Source organism: Oncorhynchus nerka, linkage group LG17, assembly GCF_034236695.1.
Source record: "Oncorhynchus nerka isolate Pitt River linkage group LG17, Oner_Uvic_2.0, whole genome shotgun sequence".
NCBI lineage: Eukaryota > Metazoa > Chordata > Actinopteri > Salmoniformes > Salmonidae > Oncorhynchus > Oncorhynchus nerka.
The window spans coordinates 47,435,732-47,453,127 of record NC_088412.1 but is presented as its reverse complement, the minus strand read 5'-3'; the positions used below and the strand labels follow the sequence as shown (position 1 = coordinate 47,453,127).

The 17,396-nt window shown below is 45.5% G+C and overlaps 1 protein-coding gene across 1 annotated transcript in view; it reads right to left on the bottom strand.

The window, feature by feature from the left end:
- LOC115145333 (inactive tyrosine-protein kinase transmembrane receptor ROR1-like) overlaps positions 1-17,396 on the bottom strand; it is a 199,174-nt gene that overhangs the window by 16,373 nt on the left and 165,405 nt on the right. The window contains exon 5 of the mRNA XM_029686827.2: positions 194-321. Within this exon, the coding sequence (XP_029542687.1) occupies positions 194-321 (128 nt within the window). The remainder of the gene's footprint in view (positions 1-193; positions 322-17,396) is intronic.

Below are 17,396 nucleotides of genomic sequence, written 5' to 3'. Positions count from 1 at the left end.
CTAGCTGACACTGACTCAACCTGGGTCAGATTGGAGCTGGGGAGGATGAGTGTCTGGTTGGTTTACACGAAGGATCAAATCTGGACCATGACCCTTATCCCTGTACACTGATTTCACTCACAATACACCCACATGGGACAGACGGATACGGGAAATGCACACACACACACACACAGGGAGGCAGATAGCGTACCTGTGATCTGGGTCTCGATCTCGCCCTGCATCTGCAGGGAGTCGACGAAGATGCTGCGGTTCCCTATGAAGCGAGAACAAGCTACGCCCCTGTACGGCTGGCAAAACCCCTCTTCATCAAAATCATCCCTGTTAGAGAGAGAGGGAGAGAGAGAGAGAGGTATAAAGTGGGAGAGAGAAATAGATAAGAGGGAATGAATGTACATTACAGTTCACAGAATGGCCACTAGAGGTCAGCATAGCATGCATTACACTTCATAAGCATGTGGCACAAACACTTCTCTCTCTCTCTCTCTCTGCACATCTCTTCCCAGCGGAACTTGGGCTGTGACAGTCATGGAATGTTGGATGGCTGACCTGCCAAATGACCGTGGTCACCGTAATAGCAGTTCATTCTAATTCTACATAGGCAAGGTCAACAATATAGGCTGTCTACTGCAGTGCAAGTGTTTGCAGAGCAAGCTGTTGCCTGCAAAAGTGACCCTCAGCAAATATATGGTTGAATACATTGCCATCAACAATTTGCACATCCAAGAGGAAAACAATTAGCGGACTAGCAACTCCAGCAAAGTTTGCAAGTGCATGAGAGTTATTTGGCTGTAGGCTAATCACCCACTGGTAGACTATTTGCAAGCAATCATGTGTGGATCTATCTGTTTGCTAGCCTGCTAAATTAGCTAGCTAGCTTGCTTCACCAGTAGACAGCGCGCCCAGCAGTGTCCAGCATGCTGATCGTGCTAAGAAGTCTGAAATATGGTCCAACTAGCAAGTGTTGCACTAGGAAAATATTCTCAGTCCCATTTCATTCAGAAACTCAAGCTAGCAGCATCAAAACAACTTTGTAACGACAGACCCACTAGTGTCTTCAAATCTGCGTAGGCCCATCGTCAGCTGTCGCACAGACAGGCAGACGCACAGATGGACTGACAGCCTGGAGCCAATTACGAAATGCATTTTGTCAGCTGAATTGCAGTGTTTATTCTGTATCACTCAACTCTCATTGATGAGTCTCGTATTGAGAGGGATACAGCGAGACACATCCGGAATGTATTCAGGCCCACATTTTGTTTCGTTGCAGCCGTATTGTAAAATGTACGAAAAACACATCTCCCCATGACAAAGCAAAAACTGTTTCGTTTTTTTTTAGAATTTTGGGCAAATTGATCAACAATTCAAATCTGAAATATCACATTTACATAAGTATTCAGACCCTTTACACAGTACTTTGTTGAAGCACCTTTGGCAGCGTTTACAGCCTCAAGTCTTCTTTGGGTATGACGCTACAAGCTTGGCACATCTGTATTTGGGGAGTTTCTCCCATTCTTCTCTGCAGATCCTCTCAAGGTTGTATGGGGAGCATCGCTGCACAGCTATTTTCAGGTCTCTCCAGAGATGTTCGATCGGGTTCAACTCCGAGCACTGGCTAGGCCACTCAAGGACATTTTGGTGAATGTAACTGTGCTGCTGGAAGCAATTTAATGATGCCTTTTTGCCAATGTTTATTGACACACCATATTCAACCGGTGTTGAGCGTTCATAAATTCATCAGTTACTCTGCCCTCTGGTACACTCAGGCTAGAGTGCTCTGAAATCGGAGTAGATAGCCAGAGCGAATTTACAAACGCACCCTATGTGTGCTGCAGGGAGGATGGCGTTGCCTAGGCGACCGTCGACTTGTTTGCTACAACACCTTGCTCGTTTCAGAGAGGAGCAACAAAGTTTGTTGTTAAGATTCCATGCATAAACGGACTCAACCTCAAGAATGCTCGGGTGTCCTGTCTTTAGTCAGCTGTTCGTTCCACACACACAAACACCCCAAAAATAATTTCAGGACGTTTTTATCCATAAATGTTGGTTACACAGTACTACGGTAATTGTGCCAGCAGCTCTAAGTGGAACAGAGAGAAGAGTTTCAGTCCTGCTCTAACAACATTTATCTAAGTGTCCAGTGTCAGCTGATACAGCTTGATGTCTCAGTCCTTCCCAGAGAAGAGATGTGAACTGTATAAAATATAAAGAGTCGGCTGTTGGGCTTTATTCCTGTTTATGGGAAAAGGATATCATCATGGGCTTTAATACGAAACACATGAAGAGTGGGGAAACTATAACAAGCATGTGTGTGTGTGTGTGTGTGTGTCAGAGTGCATCTGTGAAGGTTAATGTCCAAGTAGGCATTAGCAACTTCATTGTTTCCATCAGTGTCCACACACATGGGCCACACTCACAAAGATAGGACACACACATACACACACACACACACGGCCATTTTCACACACACAGAAACAAGGCCATTTTCCCACTATGAGCTCATTTAGTCATGTGACTGAAGCCAAGCCAGTTGGAGACCATAGAAGGGCGTATGACATAACTATTATCACATTCTCACAATAAGCTCCCTCTCTCCATCCTCCTGCTTCAAACCACATTAACCACCCTTAGATCATTATGGCTGAGTGTGGTAATGCTAACTCATTCAATTCCACAATCACGCACACACATACATACACACACAACAACCGAGGGTAACCCTATCGGTGTCTGGGCTGGGGTGAGTGGCCGAGCGTGGCGGGGTGTGAGTCAGGGGTCAATGGGTCACTTTCTGAGGAGAGTGTTAAGTGTCTCAGAGGCCAAGGTCACCTCTCTACCCTGACCTTTAACCCCCCCCCCATTTATTGACTCAGAATGGGCTATCCAGAAGTTGACACACACACACACATGCTCGCTCTCTCTCTCTCTCTCTCTCTCTCTCTCACACACACACACACATGCTCTCTCTCTCTCTCTCTCTCTCTCTCTCTCTCTCTCTCTCTCTCTCTCTCTCTCACACACACACACACAGACACACAAAAACTGGGCTCTGCTCCAAGATGGGTTTCAATGGGAAATACAATAGCATTACATTTATGAGATGAATAAAGGCTTTTCCATACTGCTTTAGTCTAATGTACAACTTCCCCCTTGAGAATGTGGATACACACACACACACACTCAGAAAGAGTGCAAGAGAGAGAGAAATAGAGGATTCCTTTGGCTGAGGTTCGAGTGTGTCGTCGGGAGTGTATCCAGAGCCATGGTGTGTGTGTGTGTCGCCGGGGACAACGTGGCCGCACTGAGATGGCTAAATGACAAGGAAGAGTAGGCAACCCTGCTTCCTCCGAGTCCTGCTCTATATCCTGACCCGGCGACAAATTACAACCCTGGCCCGTCCAAAAGACCTCAACCAACATCCCTCGCCCAGAAACTCTGCTCCAAAAGGCTGTAGGTTAAAAAGCCCGGTCCAAAACATTCAAACAAAAATGCTTGGTAGAAGACGTCTCTTCCAAAGTCCACTAACCCCCATCATCTGCTTTTCTCTGAAGGCGGTTGCTGTCTGTGTGGCGTTCCAAATGGCACCCTATTCCCGTATAGGCTCTAGTCAAAAGTAGTGCACTATGTAATGGATAGGGTGCTATTTGGAACGTATCCCGTGTGTGCATGGTGGGAGGCTGAGTCCATCACAGAATGGGAAGGCAGCTAGTCCCAGTGAGTGTGGTTGCTATTTGGATAAACAGTGTGGATGTTCAGGCCTTTCTGAACATCCAAACTAACACCACACTGTGAAAGGGGCACATCTGTAGTAGTAGTTTATAATGGCTAATTACAGGAAGGGCTTTTCCGTTAAACTGACTGTGTTTGCCTAGGCTACGCTTACATCATGGGTTCTGTCTGAGAGCGAGAGAGAGAGAGAGCACTTATAACTATAGGCTAGAACCCTGCAGAGTCTACCACACACACACGAACTGACATGGACACACACACACACACACACACACACACATAGAAAACACACAGAAACAAAAGCAAACATTGGTTCACTCACATGTTCTTTGTTTTACTTTCTTGCGTACACACACACACGCTCGTACGCCACACACCAAGGTTATTATAGTAAACAAAAACAAAAACACGATCTAGTAAACTGAAATGAAATAATGAACAATCCTTTAAAAAAAATTAAACTAGACTGAAACTATTATCTTTGACTCCAAATAAAAACCATCATGAATTATGTTCAGTTTCTTCTAAACTTTGGTCAAAAAATGTAATATGGGTTTCAGTGGTGTTTTCAAGATACTGAATCTGGTGGGTAAATGTGTCCAGGAGATGCCGATGCATCACTATCACTAGCTAACAGGGGGGAAATGGTAAGGTAGCTAATCTTCTTAAGTGTACTACTAAAGTTAAAACGGATTGGCTGGGATTAAACTTTTCTGGACCCCTCGTCCCGACAGCTAAAGGTCCAGACAGCTAAAGGTCCAGACAGCTAAAGGTCCAGACAGCTAAAGGTCCCGACAGCTAAAGGTCCAGACAGCTAAAGGTCCCGACAGCTAAAGGTCCCGACAGCTAAAGCTCCCGACAGCTAAAGGTCCCGACAGCTAAAGGTCCCGACAGCTAAAGGTCCCGACAGCTAAAGCTCCCGACAGCTAAAGGTCCAGACAGCTAAAGGTCCCGACAGCTAAAGCTCCCGACAGCTAAAGGTCCAGACAGCTAAAGGTCCCGACAGCTAAAGGTCCCGACAGCTAAAGGTCCAGACAGCTAAAGGTCCCGACAGCTAAAGGTCCAGACAGCTAAAGCTCCCGACAGCTAAAGGTCCAGACAGCTAAAGGTCCCGACAGCTAAAGGTCCCGACAGCTAAAGGTCCCGACAGCTAAAGGTCCCGACAGCTAAAGGTCCAGACAGCTAAAGGTGCCGACAGCTAAAGGTGCCGACAGCTAAAGGTCCAGACAGCTAAAGCTCCCGACAGCTAAAGGTCCAGACAGCTAAAGGTCCCGACAGCTAAAGGTCCCGACAGCTAAAGGTGCCGACAGCTAAAGGTCCCGACAGCTAAAGGTGCCGACAGCTAAAGGTCCAGACAGCTAAAGGTCCCGACAGCTAAAGGTCCAGACAGCTAAAGGTCCAGACAGCTAAAGGTCAAGACAGCTAAAGGTCCAGACAGCTAAAGGTCCCGACAGCTAAAGGTCCCGACAGCTAAAGGTCCAGACAGCTAAAGGTCCCGACAGCTAAAGGTCCCGACAGCTAAAGGTCCCGACAGCTAAAGGTCCAGACAGCTAAAGGTCCAGACAGCTAAAGGTCCCGACAGCTAAAGGTCCAGACAGCTAAAGGTCCCGACAGCTAAAGGTGTAGAACCAGGAACAGATATAGCCCTTGGTTCACTCCAGACCTGGCTGCCCTTGACCAGCACACAAACATCTTGTGGCGTACTGCATTAGCATCGAATAGCCCCCGTGATATGCAACTTTTCAGGGAAGTTAGGAACCTATATACACAGGCAGTTAGGAAAGCAAAGGCTAGCTTTTTCAAGACATTTGCATCCTGTAGCACAAAGTCCAAAAAGTTCTGGGACACTGTAAAGTCCATGGAGAATAAGAGCACCTCCTCCCAGCTGCCCATTACACTGAGGCTAGGAAACACTGTCACCACCGATAAATCCACGATAATTGACAATTTCAACAAGCATTTTTCTACGGCTGGCCATGCTTTCCACCTGGCTACCCCTATCCCGGTCAACAGCCCTGCAACCCCAACAGCAACTTGCCTAAACCTCCCCCATTTCTCCTTCACCCAAATCCAGATAGCTGATGTTCTGAAAGAGTTACAAAATCTGGACCCCTACAAATCAGCTGGGCTAGACAATCTGGACCATCTCTTTCTAAAATGATCCGCCGCAATTGTTGCAACCCCTATTTACTAGCCTGTTCAACCTCTCTTTCGTATCATCTGAGATCCCCAAAGATTGAAAAGCTGCCGCGGTAATCCCTCTCTTCTAAGGGGGAGACACTCTAGACCCAAACTGTTACAGACCTATATCTATCCTACCCTGCCTTTCCAAGGTCATCGAAAGCCAAGTTAACAAACAGATCACCGACCATTTCAAATCCCACGGTACCTTCTCCGCTATGCAATCTGGTTTCCGAGCTGGTCATGGGTGCACCTCAGCCACGCTCAAGGTTCTAAACGATATCATAACCGCCATCGATAAAAGACATTACTGTGCAGTTGTATTCATCGACCTGGCCAAGGCTTTTGACTCTGTCAATCACCACATTCTTATCGGCAGACTCAACAGCCTTGGTTTCTCAAATGACTGCCTCGCCTGGGTCACCAACTACTTCTCAGACAGAGTTCAGTGTGTCAAATCGGAGGGCCTGTTGTCCGGACCTCTGGCAGTCTCTATAGGGGTGCCAAATGGTTAAATTCTCGGGCCGACTCTTTTCTCTGTATACATCCACCTCTACGTAGACGACACCATTCTGTATACTTCTGGCCCTTCTTTGGACACTGTGTTAACTAACCTCCAGACGAACTTCAATGCCATACAACTCTCCTTCCGTGGCCTCCAACTGCTCTTAAATGCAAGTAAAACTAAATACATGCTCCTCAACCGATCACTGCCCGCACCTGCCCGCCTGTCCAGCATCACTACTCTGGACGGTTCTGACTTAGAATATGTGGACAATTACAAATAACTAGGTGTCTGGTTAGACTGTAAACTCTCCTTCCAGACTCACATTAAGCATCTCCAATCCAAAATGAAATTTAGAATCGGCTTCCTATTTCGCAACGAAGCATCCTTCACTCATGCTGCCAAACATACCCTCCTAAAACCATGTTAATTCCTTAGTTAGTGATGTGGACACCGAGGAACTTGAAGGCCTTGAACCGCTCCACTGCAGCCCCGTCGATGTGGATGGGGGTGTGCTCGGCCCCTCCGTTTCCTGTAGTCCACGATCAGCTCCTTTGACTTGCTGACGTTGAGGGAGAGGTTGTTGTCCTGGCACCACACTGTCTGGTCACTGACCTCCTCCCTATAGGCTGTCTCAACATCGTTGGTGATGAGGCCAACCACCGTTGTGTCGTCAGAAAACGTAATGATGGTGTTGGAGTCGTGCGTGGCCATGCAGTCGTGGGTGAACAGGGGGTACAGGAGGGGACTAAGCACGCACCCCTGAGAGGCCCCCGTGTTGAGGGTCAGTGTGGTGGATGTGTTGTTGCCTACCCTCACCACCTGGGGTGGCCCGTCAGGAAGTCCAGGATCTAGTTGCAGAGGGAGTTGTTCAGTCCCAGGTTCCTGAGCTTATTGATGAACTTGGAAGGCACTATGGTGTTGAACACTGAGCTATAGTCAATGAACAGCATTCTCATGTAGGTGTTCCTCTTGTCCAAGTGGGAGAGGACAGTGTAGAGTGCTATAGAGATTGCGTCATCTGTGGATCTGTTGTGGCGGTATGCAAATTTCAGTTCATCCAGGGTGTCTGGGATGATGGTGTTGATGTGAGCCTTGACCAGCCTGATAGAGAAGACATCAAAACTATGAAATACAATTTCAAAAAGCCTGTTTTCGCATTGTCATAATGGTTTATGGTATGTGGATCGATGAGGAACATGTTCAATTTAATCAATTTTAGAATAAGGCTGTAACGTAACAAAATGTGGAAAAAGTGAAGGGGTCTGAATACTTTCCGAATGCACTGTATAGAACGTTACTGTAAACACTGTAGGCTACTTGAAAAACGACACTGTAGGCTACTTGAAAAACGACACTGTAGGCTACTTGAAAAACAACACTGTATTACTCAAGAAGACCTAATCTAAATGCATATCCCAATGAAACGGATTCAGGTCAAACGGTTGGTATGCAGATGCCGCATGGACGTTTCACCAGTAAAACATGAAGAATTATCATTCATGATTGACAGACAGACCACGAAAATGTGTGTTTAACCTGTTGAACCTATGGGGGCGCTGTGTCATTCTTGGATAAAAAGACGCGCCCGTTTTAAGCGCAATATTTTGTCACGAAAAGATGCTCGACTATGCATGGAATTGACAGCCTTGGAAAGACAAAACTCTGACGTCTCCAAAACTGCAAAGATATTATCTGTGCGTGCCCCAGAACTAATGCAACAGGCAAAACCAAGATGAACTTTCATACAGGAAATGCCCCAGATTCTGAAGGCACTGTGTTCCAATGTCTCCTTATATGGCTGTGAATGCGCCAGGAATGAGCCTGAGCTTTCTGTCTATTCCCCGAGGTGTCTGCAGCATTGTGACGTGTTTGTAGGCATATCATTGGAAGATTGACCATAAGAGACTACATTTACCTGGTGTCCCGCCCGGTGTCCTGTGTGCGTAATCTGTAAGTCCATGCGCGTTCCATTTCTTCAGAAGAGAAAGTAAAAATCCATCGTGGCAGTTATCGTAAAAATCCATCGTGGCAGTTATCGTCGATAGATATGTGAAAAACACCTTGAGGATTGATTCTAAACATCGGTTTGCCATGTTTCTGTCGATATTATGGAGTTAATTTGGAAAAAAGTTCGCGTTTTAATGACTTATTATTATTATTTTTTCCTTAACCAAACGTTATGAACAAAACGGAGCGATTAGTCGACACAAATAATATTTTCTGTAAAAACGGAACATTTGCTATCTAACAGAGTCTCCTCATTGAAAACATCTGAAGTTCTTCAAAGGTAAATTATTTTATTTGAATGCTTTTATGCTTTTCTTTTTTTTGCATGCTGAATGCTAATGCTAAATGGTACGTTAGCCATGAATACTGTTACACAAATGCTTGTTTTGCAATGGTTGAGAAGCATATTTTGAAAATCTGAGATGACAGTGTTGTTAACAAAAGGCTAAGCTTGAGAGCAAATAGATTAATTTCATTTCATTTGTGATTTTCATGAATAGTTAACGTTGTGTTATGCTAATGAGCTTGCGGATAGATTTACACAATCCTGGATACAGGGTTTTTTTCGTAGCTAAACGTGACGCAGAAAACAGAGCGATTTGTCCTAAACAAATAATCTTTCAGGAAAAACTGAACATTTGCTATCTGAGAGTCTCCTCATTGAAAACATCTGAAGTTCTTCAAAGGTAAATGATTTTATTTGAATGCTTTTATGGTTTTTGTGGAAAATGTTGCATGCTGAATGCTAACGCTAAATGGTACCATGAATACTGTTACACAAATGCTTGTTTTGCAATGGTTGAGAAGCATATTTTGAAAATCTGAGATGACAGTGTTGTTAACAAAAGGCTAAGCTTGAAAGCAAATAGATTAATTTCATTTCATTTGCGATTTTCATGAATAGTTAACGTTGCGTTATGGTAATGAGCTTGAGGCTGTAGTCACGATACCGGATCCGGGATGGCTCGACGCAAGAAGTTAAAGTATAGGTAAAGAAACACATGCGCAGAACGTGATTTGGATCTTCAGCTCAGAGGAAAAATGATCTATGGAGCTGGGACCGGGCGGTTAGCTACGGATCCGTCAACTAAGTTAAAAAGCATTGGGTTGGTGTAAACACAGGCACCAGTTTCGGTGGTATTCATTTTAAAGTCACATTGAGATGTGGGGCGCGGGGCGGCAGGGTAGCCTAGTGGTTAGAGCATTGGACTAGTAACCGAAAGGTTGCAAGTTCAAATCCCCGAGCTGACAAGGTACAAAATCTGTCGTTCTGCCCCTGAACAGGCAGTTCACCCACTGTTCCTAGGCCGTCATTGAAAATAAGAATTTGTTCTTAACTGACTTGCCTACTAAAATAAAGGTAAAATTTAAAAAAAATATATATATTTTTTTAAAATATACATTTGGAAAAAAATATATTTCTACCATTATTTTACCGGGTAAGTTAACTGAGAACATATTTTCATTTACAGCAACGACCTGGGGAATAGTTAAACATAACCTAACCTGACCCATCACCTTTCATATTACTGCCCCCCATTGCAGGAGGTGACAAGAACTTTACAACACAACTGGCTCCTATGCTCCCACGCTTTCTGTCCCCAACAGTAAAACTGAAACAAAATAATATAAAAATATCATTTATATAAATATTTTGTTAAAACTAAAATAAATAAAAAACTCCCAAATCAGGTCCGAAAACTAATTGAAACTAAACAGAATTTCTAATAAAAATTGAAAGACGAACTTAAAAAATAACATTGTCGCACACACACACACACACACACACACACACACACACACACACACACACACACACACACACACACACACACACACACACACACACACACACACACACACACTCTCCTGTTGGTAATGGAATCCTTCGGTCTAGCCTGGTAAAGCCATAAAGCAGTGACGGGAAGGAGGAGGCTGTTTTACCCGCAGGACCACTAATGTGTGTGTGTGAGCCTGCCTGCCCTCTGTTTTACCATGGGTCCCGCAGGACCACTGATGTGTGTGTGTGAGCCTGCCTGCCCTACGTGCCCAGTCATCCATGGGGGAGAGACACCAGATAACATTAGGAAGATGGCCCAATGTGTTTTTACTATGAAGGTACGACATCAGCCACGCTGCTAAGACCTTGACCTCGAAGACTGGAGAGGGAATAAAGACGATGGGCCTTTTCCCCAGTATGTCTGTATTGTATCGTTCTATTGGAATCTGTAAATAAATGGACATGGAGCCTTGTAAATGTCCTCCACTTAAAACACAGGGAGTCTCTATCTATGGAGATGTCAATGTTATGTTGCAAGCTCAACACAGAGGAGCAAGGCTAATGGATTTGGTGGTCCAAAGCTAGCGGAGGCTAGTCAGCGCCTCTGGAGGCCAATAAAACATCCCTCAAATTCCCAAAAGCAGGAATGTTATCCAACCTGTCATCCCTCTACTTTCTCAACCGTTCGCCCTCTTCCCCTCTCCTGTAGTTTGCGTTTCCTGGCGTGTGTCTGTGGAATCCTATTCCCAGCAGGTTGGAGATCTAGGAGCAGACTGGAGAGAATGAGGGATATCAACTCTACACTGTACTTATCTACATTCCACGTATCTAACCCTGGTTTTGATTACTGTACTGGGCGTTGTGTTGAGTTAGATTCACGCGGGAATAGGACGGGACAGACAGAAACCACGAAGGCAAAGCATCAACACTTAAAACTCCCCTATATCCTGACTTAACAGCTCTTTTCATAGGGTCCTTTTCAAAGCCCTCACTTAGATCATTTTAATTGGTTCGATTTACATTGAAGTTGAGATGTTACTAGGGCTGTGGCCCAATCACGAAGCCGGTGCTTGTCAAGCAAATAGCTGTAGGTCTCAGGGTAATTGACCGTTAATTAACGTAAACACATTTAGCATCTCCCGGCTTCCACACATAACCTGCAAGGCACTGATGCAGACCTTTGGAACATCTACATTTGGAAAAAGTCTAATAAATCCATGTAATACAGCCCACACCGTCACAATGAATCCATTAGTTATTTTAAACAGGTCGAAAGAAGTATGACATAAAGAAAATGTCGTTTATTTCAGAGGAACAGAATAGCAAACTCTGAGTTGTCCTTATGTTAGGTCCTGATCTGGCTGTGCCAGATGTACAAAGCTGAATAAAAAAGAAAGGACCTTTTCTCCAAGCGATTTGAGGGAGTGCGGACATGCGGCTATTCTGTGTTGAGCGGTTAACAAAGTAATAGGTATTCCTACATGGCATTTATAGTTATTAATGTAGCTTTAGTTGTCCTACAAATGTTGGGCTATATATTTAGATTTTTAACACATTGTAAGGCTGCATGATGCGACTAATGAGGATTTGAAAAAAAAAGTTGCTTGAAAAGGCATGAGCTCTGCTTTGTTTTTAGCGCAGGCTGTACACACTTCATCAGTCTCTCATTCACAATTTGACAAACACTTGATAAGGCCTAGAATTTCACGGCCGCATCCCCTTTGTGGGGCCGTAATGTACCCTTGAAAAAATCTATGACTTTTGCAGCCAGTGGCCGTATAGCGCTTCTTCCTGAGTATCCCTTTTTACCTTGTCAGCTCGGGGATTTGATCTAGCAACCTTTCGGTTACTAGTCCAATGCTCTAACCACTAGGCTACCTGCCGCCCAGCAGCATTTTGAAAGGACCATTATCATGCACCTGTATGGAAACAGGGGCAGTGGGAAAATGACATGTCATCTATGCACTTAAATAGCAAATGGAGGATGCTTTTCCCCGTGGTTTATTTTCATGCCAGCCAGGTAGGCTATATTCCTGTTGTAAATATAAGCAATATGCTTAGTATTAGCAAAGTTGAGAAATAAATATAGTAGGCCTAGTAGAAAGCTGATCCTATTTTCAGTAGAGGCCATCACTCTGTTTTCTCGCGCAATTGCATAGCCTATTGAAATGTTGCGCAACATCAGCTCGTAGGCTCTCATGAAGTGTTTGATTAGATATTTTGAATACATTTGCATTGATTTCACAGTGATTAGAGGGACAATATAGTACTGAGTTCCAGGCAGTTAGCAAGTTTGATAGGCTACTAATGATCATCAGCAGCATCAGAACTTGGAGAAGCCTAATTACCGTGACTAAACGGTCACGTGGAGTTTGACTGTCTTCATGGTGGTGGTAATACGGTCACCACAACAGACCCAGTTACCACTCTTTAGATGAGAGGAGGACAAACAGAGTGGAAGTGATATGCACGCACATGCACACGCACACAGAGAGAGACAGAGGAGAAGAAGTGTTTTGGAGTGAAGTAAGGAGACGGGAGGGTCCTGACGACACGGAGGGCTGAGGCCTGGTTCGATCTAGAGGCTTCTGATGGTGTTGACAGACAAGGATATAAGCTGTCACCACTGTGAGGTTACATGTATTTACTTTCTGTTAGTAGAGGATCTGGATTCCCGCTCCACAGGAAGTCCTTTAGAGGAAGATCCTCTCCTCTCCATCTCCTCTTTTACCTCTCCTCTCTTATCCATTCCTCTACTGTCCATCTTCTCTTTCCCTCTCCTCTCCTCTTTTCCCTCTCTCTTTTTCCTCTCCATCTCCTCTCCTCTTTTTCCTCTCCTCTCCTCTTTTCCCTCTCTCTTTTTCCTCTCCATCTCCTCTCCTCTTTTTCCTCTCCATCTCCTCTCCTCTTTTTCCTCTCCTCTCCTCTTTTCCCTCTCTCTTTTTCCTCTCCATCTCCTCTCCTCTTTTTTCCTCTCCTCTCCTCTCCTCTCCTCTCCTCTCCTCTCCTCTCCTCTCCTCTCCTCTCCTCTCCTCTTCTTCTTCCTCTCTCTCCAAGCCCCAAATGAAAGACACGCAGGGTCTGGGAAGAACAACGGCTAGAGAGAGAGAGAACGGAGAGAGAGAATGGACAATCATGACGAGTCTCCTCGAGAGATTGGGTTTCCGAACTCAAAACAAAGCTTTTGCGGTTTGAGAAGATCGAGAACGAGAAAAACAAGCCTGCTTGTCATTATCTTCCACATTACAATTGGGTGCGTTTCTCTTGTCTTCATGCAATATGCTTTTTTTATATCTGATGTTTTATTTTTCGATGCCATAACAATAAAAGAAGACATTGCACATGTGTACGCCAGTGGAGTTGTTGTGAGTTGGTCACATTAAACAAAATAAGCCAGAGAGAGTGTGAGGCCAAGCTCCATGAAGACATCTGAACTGTATGTGTGGGTGCCTGGGTGACGATACCGCAGTGACAAAGGAAACAAAATGGCCGCCAGCGGCTTGGGTTGACCAGTTTTGTAGGTCCCAGTGGCCCGTGACCACATAGAGAACGGATGAAGAGAAGGGCCACTCATGGACTCCATTTAGAAGACAATGGAGAAAGGGCCCCTCATGAGTCCTCATGTTACCCTGACTGGAACAATACAGGCCTCTGTGTATGTGTGTGTGTGTGTGTGTGTGTGTGTGTGTGTGTGTGTGTGTGTGTGTGTGTGTGTGTGTGTGTGTGTGTGAGAGAAAGAGAGAAGACTTACTGAGAGAGGGAGACAAAATGGATGGGCTAGGAAGTAATGATAGGAAGTAATGAAGGAGAGAAGTAATTGAAACTAACACGGTCGTTAGGGATTACCGTGGGCTCGGGTCTGCCATGCCAAGTAATTGAGCAAGCTAGTTGAGCAACAAACAGAGAGGAGAAAGATACACATTACGTCTGTCTATCAACACCACAGTGGCCCTTACAGCAGGGATGTATGTGGTAAGTAATATGTCAATCAGATCAGGTAAGACTAGCGCTTCTTCATCTCTCCCCTACTCAGTCTCCTGGGAACAGGAGCCATATTGAGATGTGGAGAGAGAGACAGAGACCCATCCCAAACCTAACCCTCCTCGCTGTGACCTCTGACCCAGTAACATCACATCCCCTGGGAAATAGGGTAGTGAGGGCCAGGGGAGAGAGTCAGACGGAGGTAGAGTTGCTGAAAGTCCTGAAAGTCCTTCAAAATTCCCTGGATTCCCAGTTGGAGGAATCAGCAAGGGATAAGAGGCAGATCTGCAACGGAATCCTCCAACCTGAAATTCGTCAGCTGGGATTTGTGAAAAAGGAGAGTATTTTGAGAGAGTCAAGGGGGCAATAGGGCTCCATACACAAACTCTGGCCGTGTTTACAGACTTTCAGTTCTGTGATTCACTAAAGACAGGGAGCTGAGAGGTCAAGTGGTTAGGACTCCATTACAACTTGGGGAGGGAGGTAGGCAGAGAGAGAAGGAGAGGGTGTGTGTTTGTGAGAGACAAGAGAGAGAGAGGGGGGGGGAGAGGTACTTTGTGAAAACAGAGTGAGGCTTGGTTTTTTTTGTATCCACTGACCCGTCATGTGTACAGACCCCTCAAAAACAAACAGAGCTTTGCAGAGAGAACCAGCGAAGGTGTAAGAGGGAAAGAAAAGACGGAAAGAAAAGAGTGGGAAAAGGAGGGGGGGCTGGAAAAGAGTCTGTAGAAGCCCTCCAGGAGGTGTGGTAGACTACAGCGCTAGCCTCTTAAAAAATTGTTACAAAAAAAAAAAAAAAAAAAACTAACACTATCGTTAGGGCTCACCGTGGGCTCGGGTCTGCCATGCCAAACTACCACCTGCTTCTCATTCCTCCGCTCTTCCTGGCCTTTAGCTAGGAACCAAAACATCACATAGAAACTGATTCAAAATGGATGTTTGGGAGTAATAACAGGAACAGGGAAAACAAGGAGAGAAGGGGAAGAAAGAAGGAAATAGCCGAAAGCAAGGCAGGTACTGTAAGCGTGACGGCTATATATGCCCCTCTTCTTTCAACTGATGATTTACACCCCAACGTGTAGTAGATCACAGATGACAATGACATCATGCGAAACATGTGCACTTAGCGGAACACGAGTACAGGTTTGGCTCAACATGGCGGCGGGGGCAGAGTACTTGGGGAACGACCGAAGGCGCATGTTAAACATGAAGCGTGACTTCCTTGGGTAGAGGACTTCCTCCGTAATAAGAGCCATTAGCACTGTCGCATTGGCATTGGCATTGGAGTGGGGGCCGTCCGTAGGCCCATAAATCATCCACCTTTCCCGCCAAACTATCCGTCAGAGAAAGAGAAATGCCTATTTCTGAGGTATAGGACTTTCCGTAGACAGGGAAAAGTTTCCCGCCCGCCGGGCAAAAAACTGGTCGAATCAATGTTGTTCCCGCGTCATTTCAACAACGGGAAATCGATGCGATGGCGCTGAATCAACGTGGAAAACTGATTGGGGAAAAAAAAAGTCATCAACGTAATGGAATTTCATATTTCTTTTCACCCTACTTTTTGCACCTAAATTCAATGGCATGGTGCCATTTTTTTAGTGGAGTTATTAACGTTAGTCGACGCATCAACCAAATGGGAATGAAAACTAGACGTCGACCTGACGTCTGTGCCCAGTGAGATGTGTCTCGGGTCCTTTGACCTGAAGCTTTTCTTTGTCTACGGGGACAACGTTTTGACAGAAGGGTAGACGATTAACCGTCACCATTAAAATGAGAGAAAACGCAGAAACCTAAAAATAGCACAACAGTATAGTGTGTCTACTAAAGGGTTGTAAGAGAGTCGAGAGGATACAGTTCGTGATCTCCTATTAAAAGGGAATTTACGGCCCCCTGTCCTCTTAAAACAAATGAGAGTAAGACACCATTCACCCTGACACAGGGCAGAGAAAGTAGCTCTCAGAGCATTCATTCTTCTTTACAGTTAGGTCTGGAAATGTGTGTGTACCCTACTGTGCTGTTCATATGGAGAAAAAAAAGTATGTCGGAGGCCATGGTAGACTGGCTTTGAACACGGAAAAACTCAAAGGGGGTAAATGGAGAGAGAGAAGAGGGAGGGAGGCTGGGGCAGGCCTGAAGGACACTTTGGGGCCTGTGGTTTATAAGTTAAAGACTCTTGGCTGCTCTCTGGCTAGCCTTAGTCTACAGAACACATCCTATCTGAATCAACACTGATCTACAACTGAATTACATCTCTGTTCACCAGAACATCGTGGGAAGATGAATCAAACCACTGGAATATCTTATCGTTTCCATAGATACGACTGAATGACGGTCCAATAGTATGATATCAGAGAATAGTAAAGCATAATAACGCACCAGACATCAACACACGTAAAATGTCAGATAATCTGAGTTGATTTGTTGAGTTGATTTGCATTAACTCAGTGGTCTCTTGTGCCCTGGCTACAGCCCCACACTCTCTCTCGGGCTCTCTCTCTCTCGGGCTCTCTCTCTCTCTCTCGGGCTCTCTCTCTCTCGGGCTCTCTCTCTCTCGCTCTCTCTCTCTCGGGCTCTCTCGCTCTCTCTCTCTCCCTCTCTCTCTCTCGGGCTCTCTCTCTCTCTCCTCCGTCTCTCTTTCTCTCTCGGGCTCTCTCTCTCTCTCTCTCTCTCTCTCTCGCTCTCTCTCTCTCGCTCTCTCTCTCGCTCTCTCTCCCTCTCTCTTGGGCTCTCTCTCTCTCGGGCCCTCTCTCTCTCTCCCCCCCTGTCTCTCTCTCCTTCTCCGTCTCTCTCTCTCTCTTTCAGGACTGTCATGCGATCCCTCCCCTCAGGGCTACAGGTGGAGGCTCTTTGTGTTTTGTGGTCTAATGGACCTAGACCCAGGAGGAAGCAGGAGCCCACCCACAGATAAGCCTGATGCCTGGACTAGAATCAGAACTATGGCTCTGGCCTGGGCCCCTGTGCACACTATACACACACTCACCTGTGGGTTCACTGCATTCACCATTTACACTGTAGACTCCGGGCACTATCTTTGCTCTCCTTTTGCTCTGCACACTATAGTCAGAGTGCACTACCTTTGCCCTGCTATATGGCAAAGAGTCCTATTGTGTTCAGACAGACCTATTTCAACAATATACCATAACATCCTTCATGCACTAACGGCTGCTGTGACTAGAGCTACAAAGACATGGAAATCCATGGTCAAAGGTT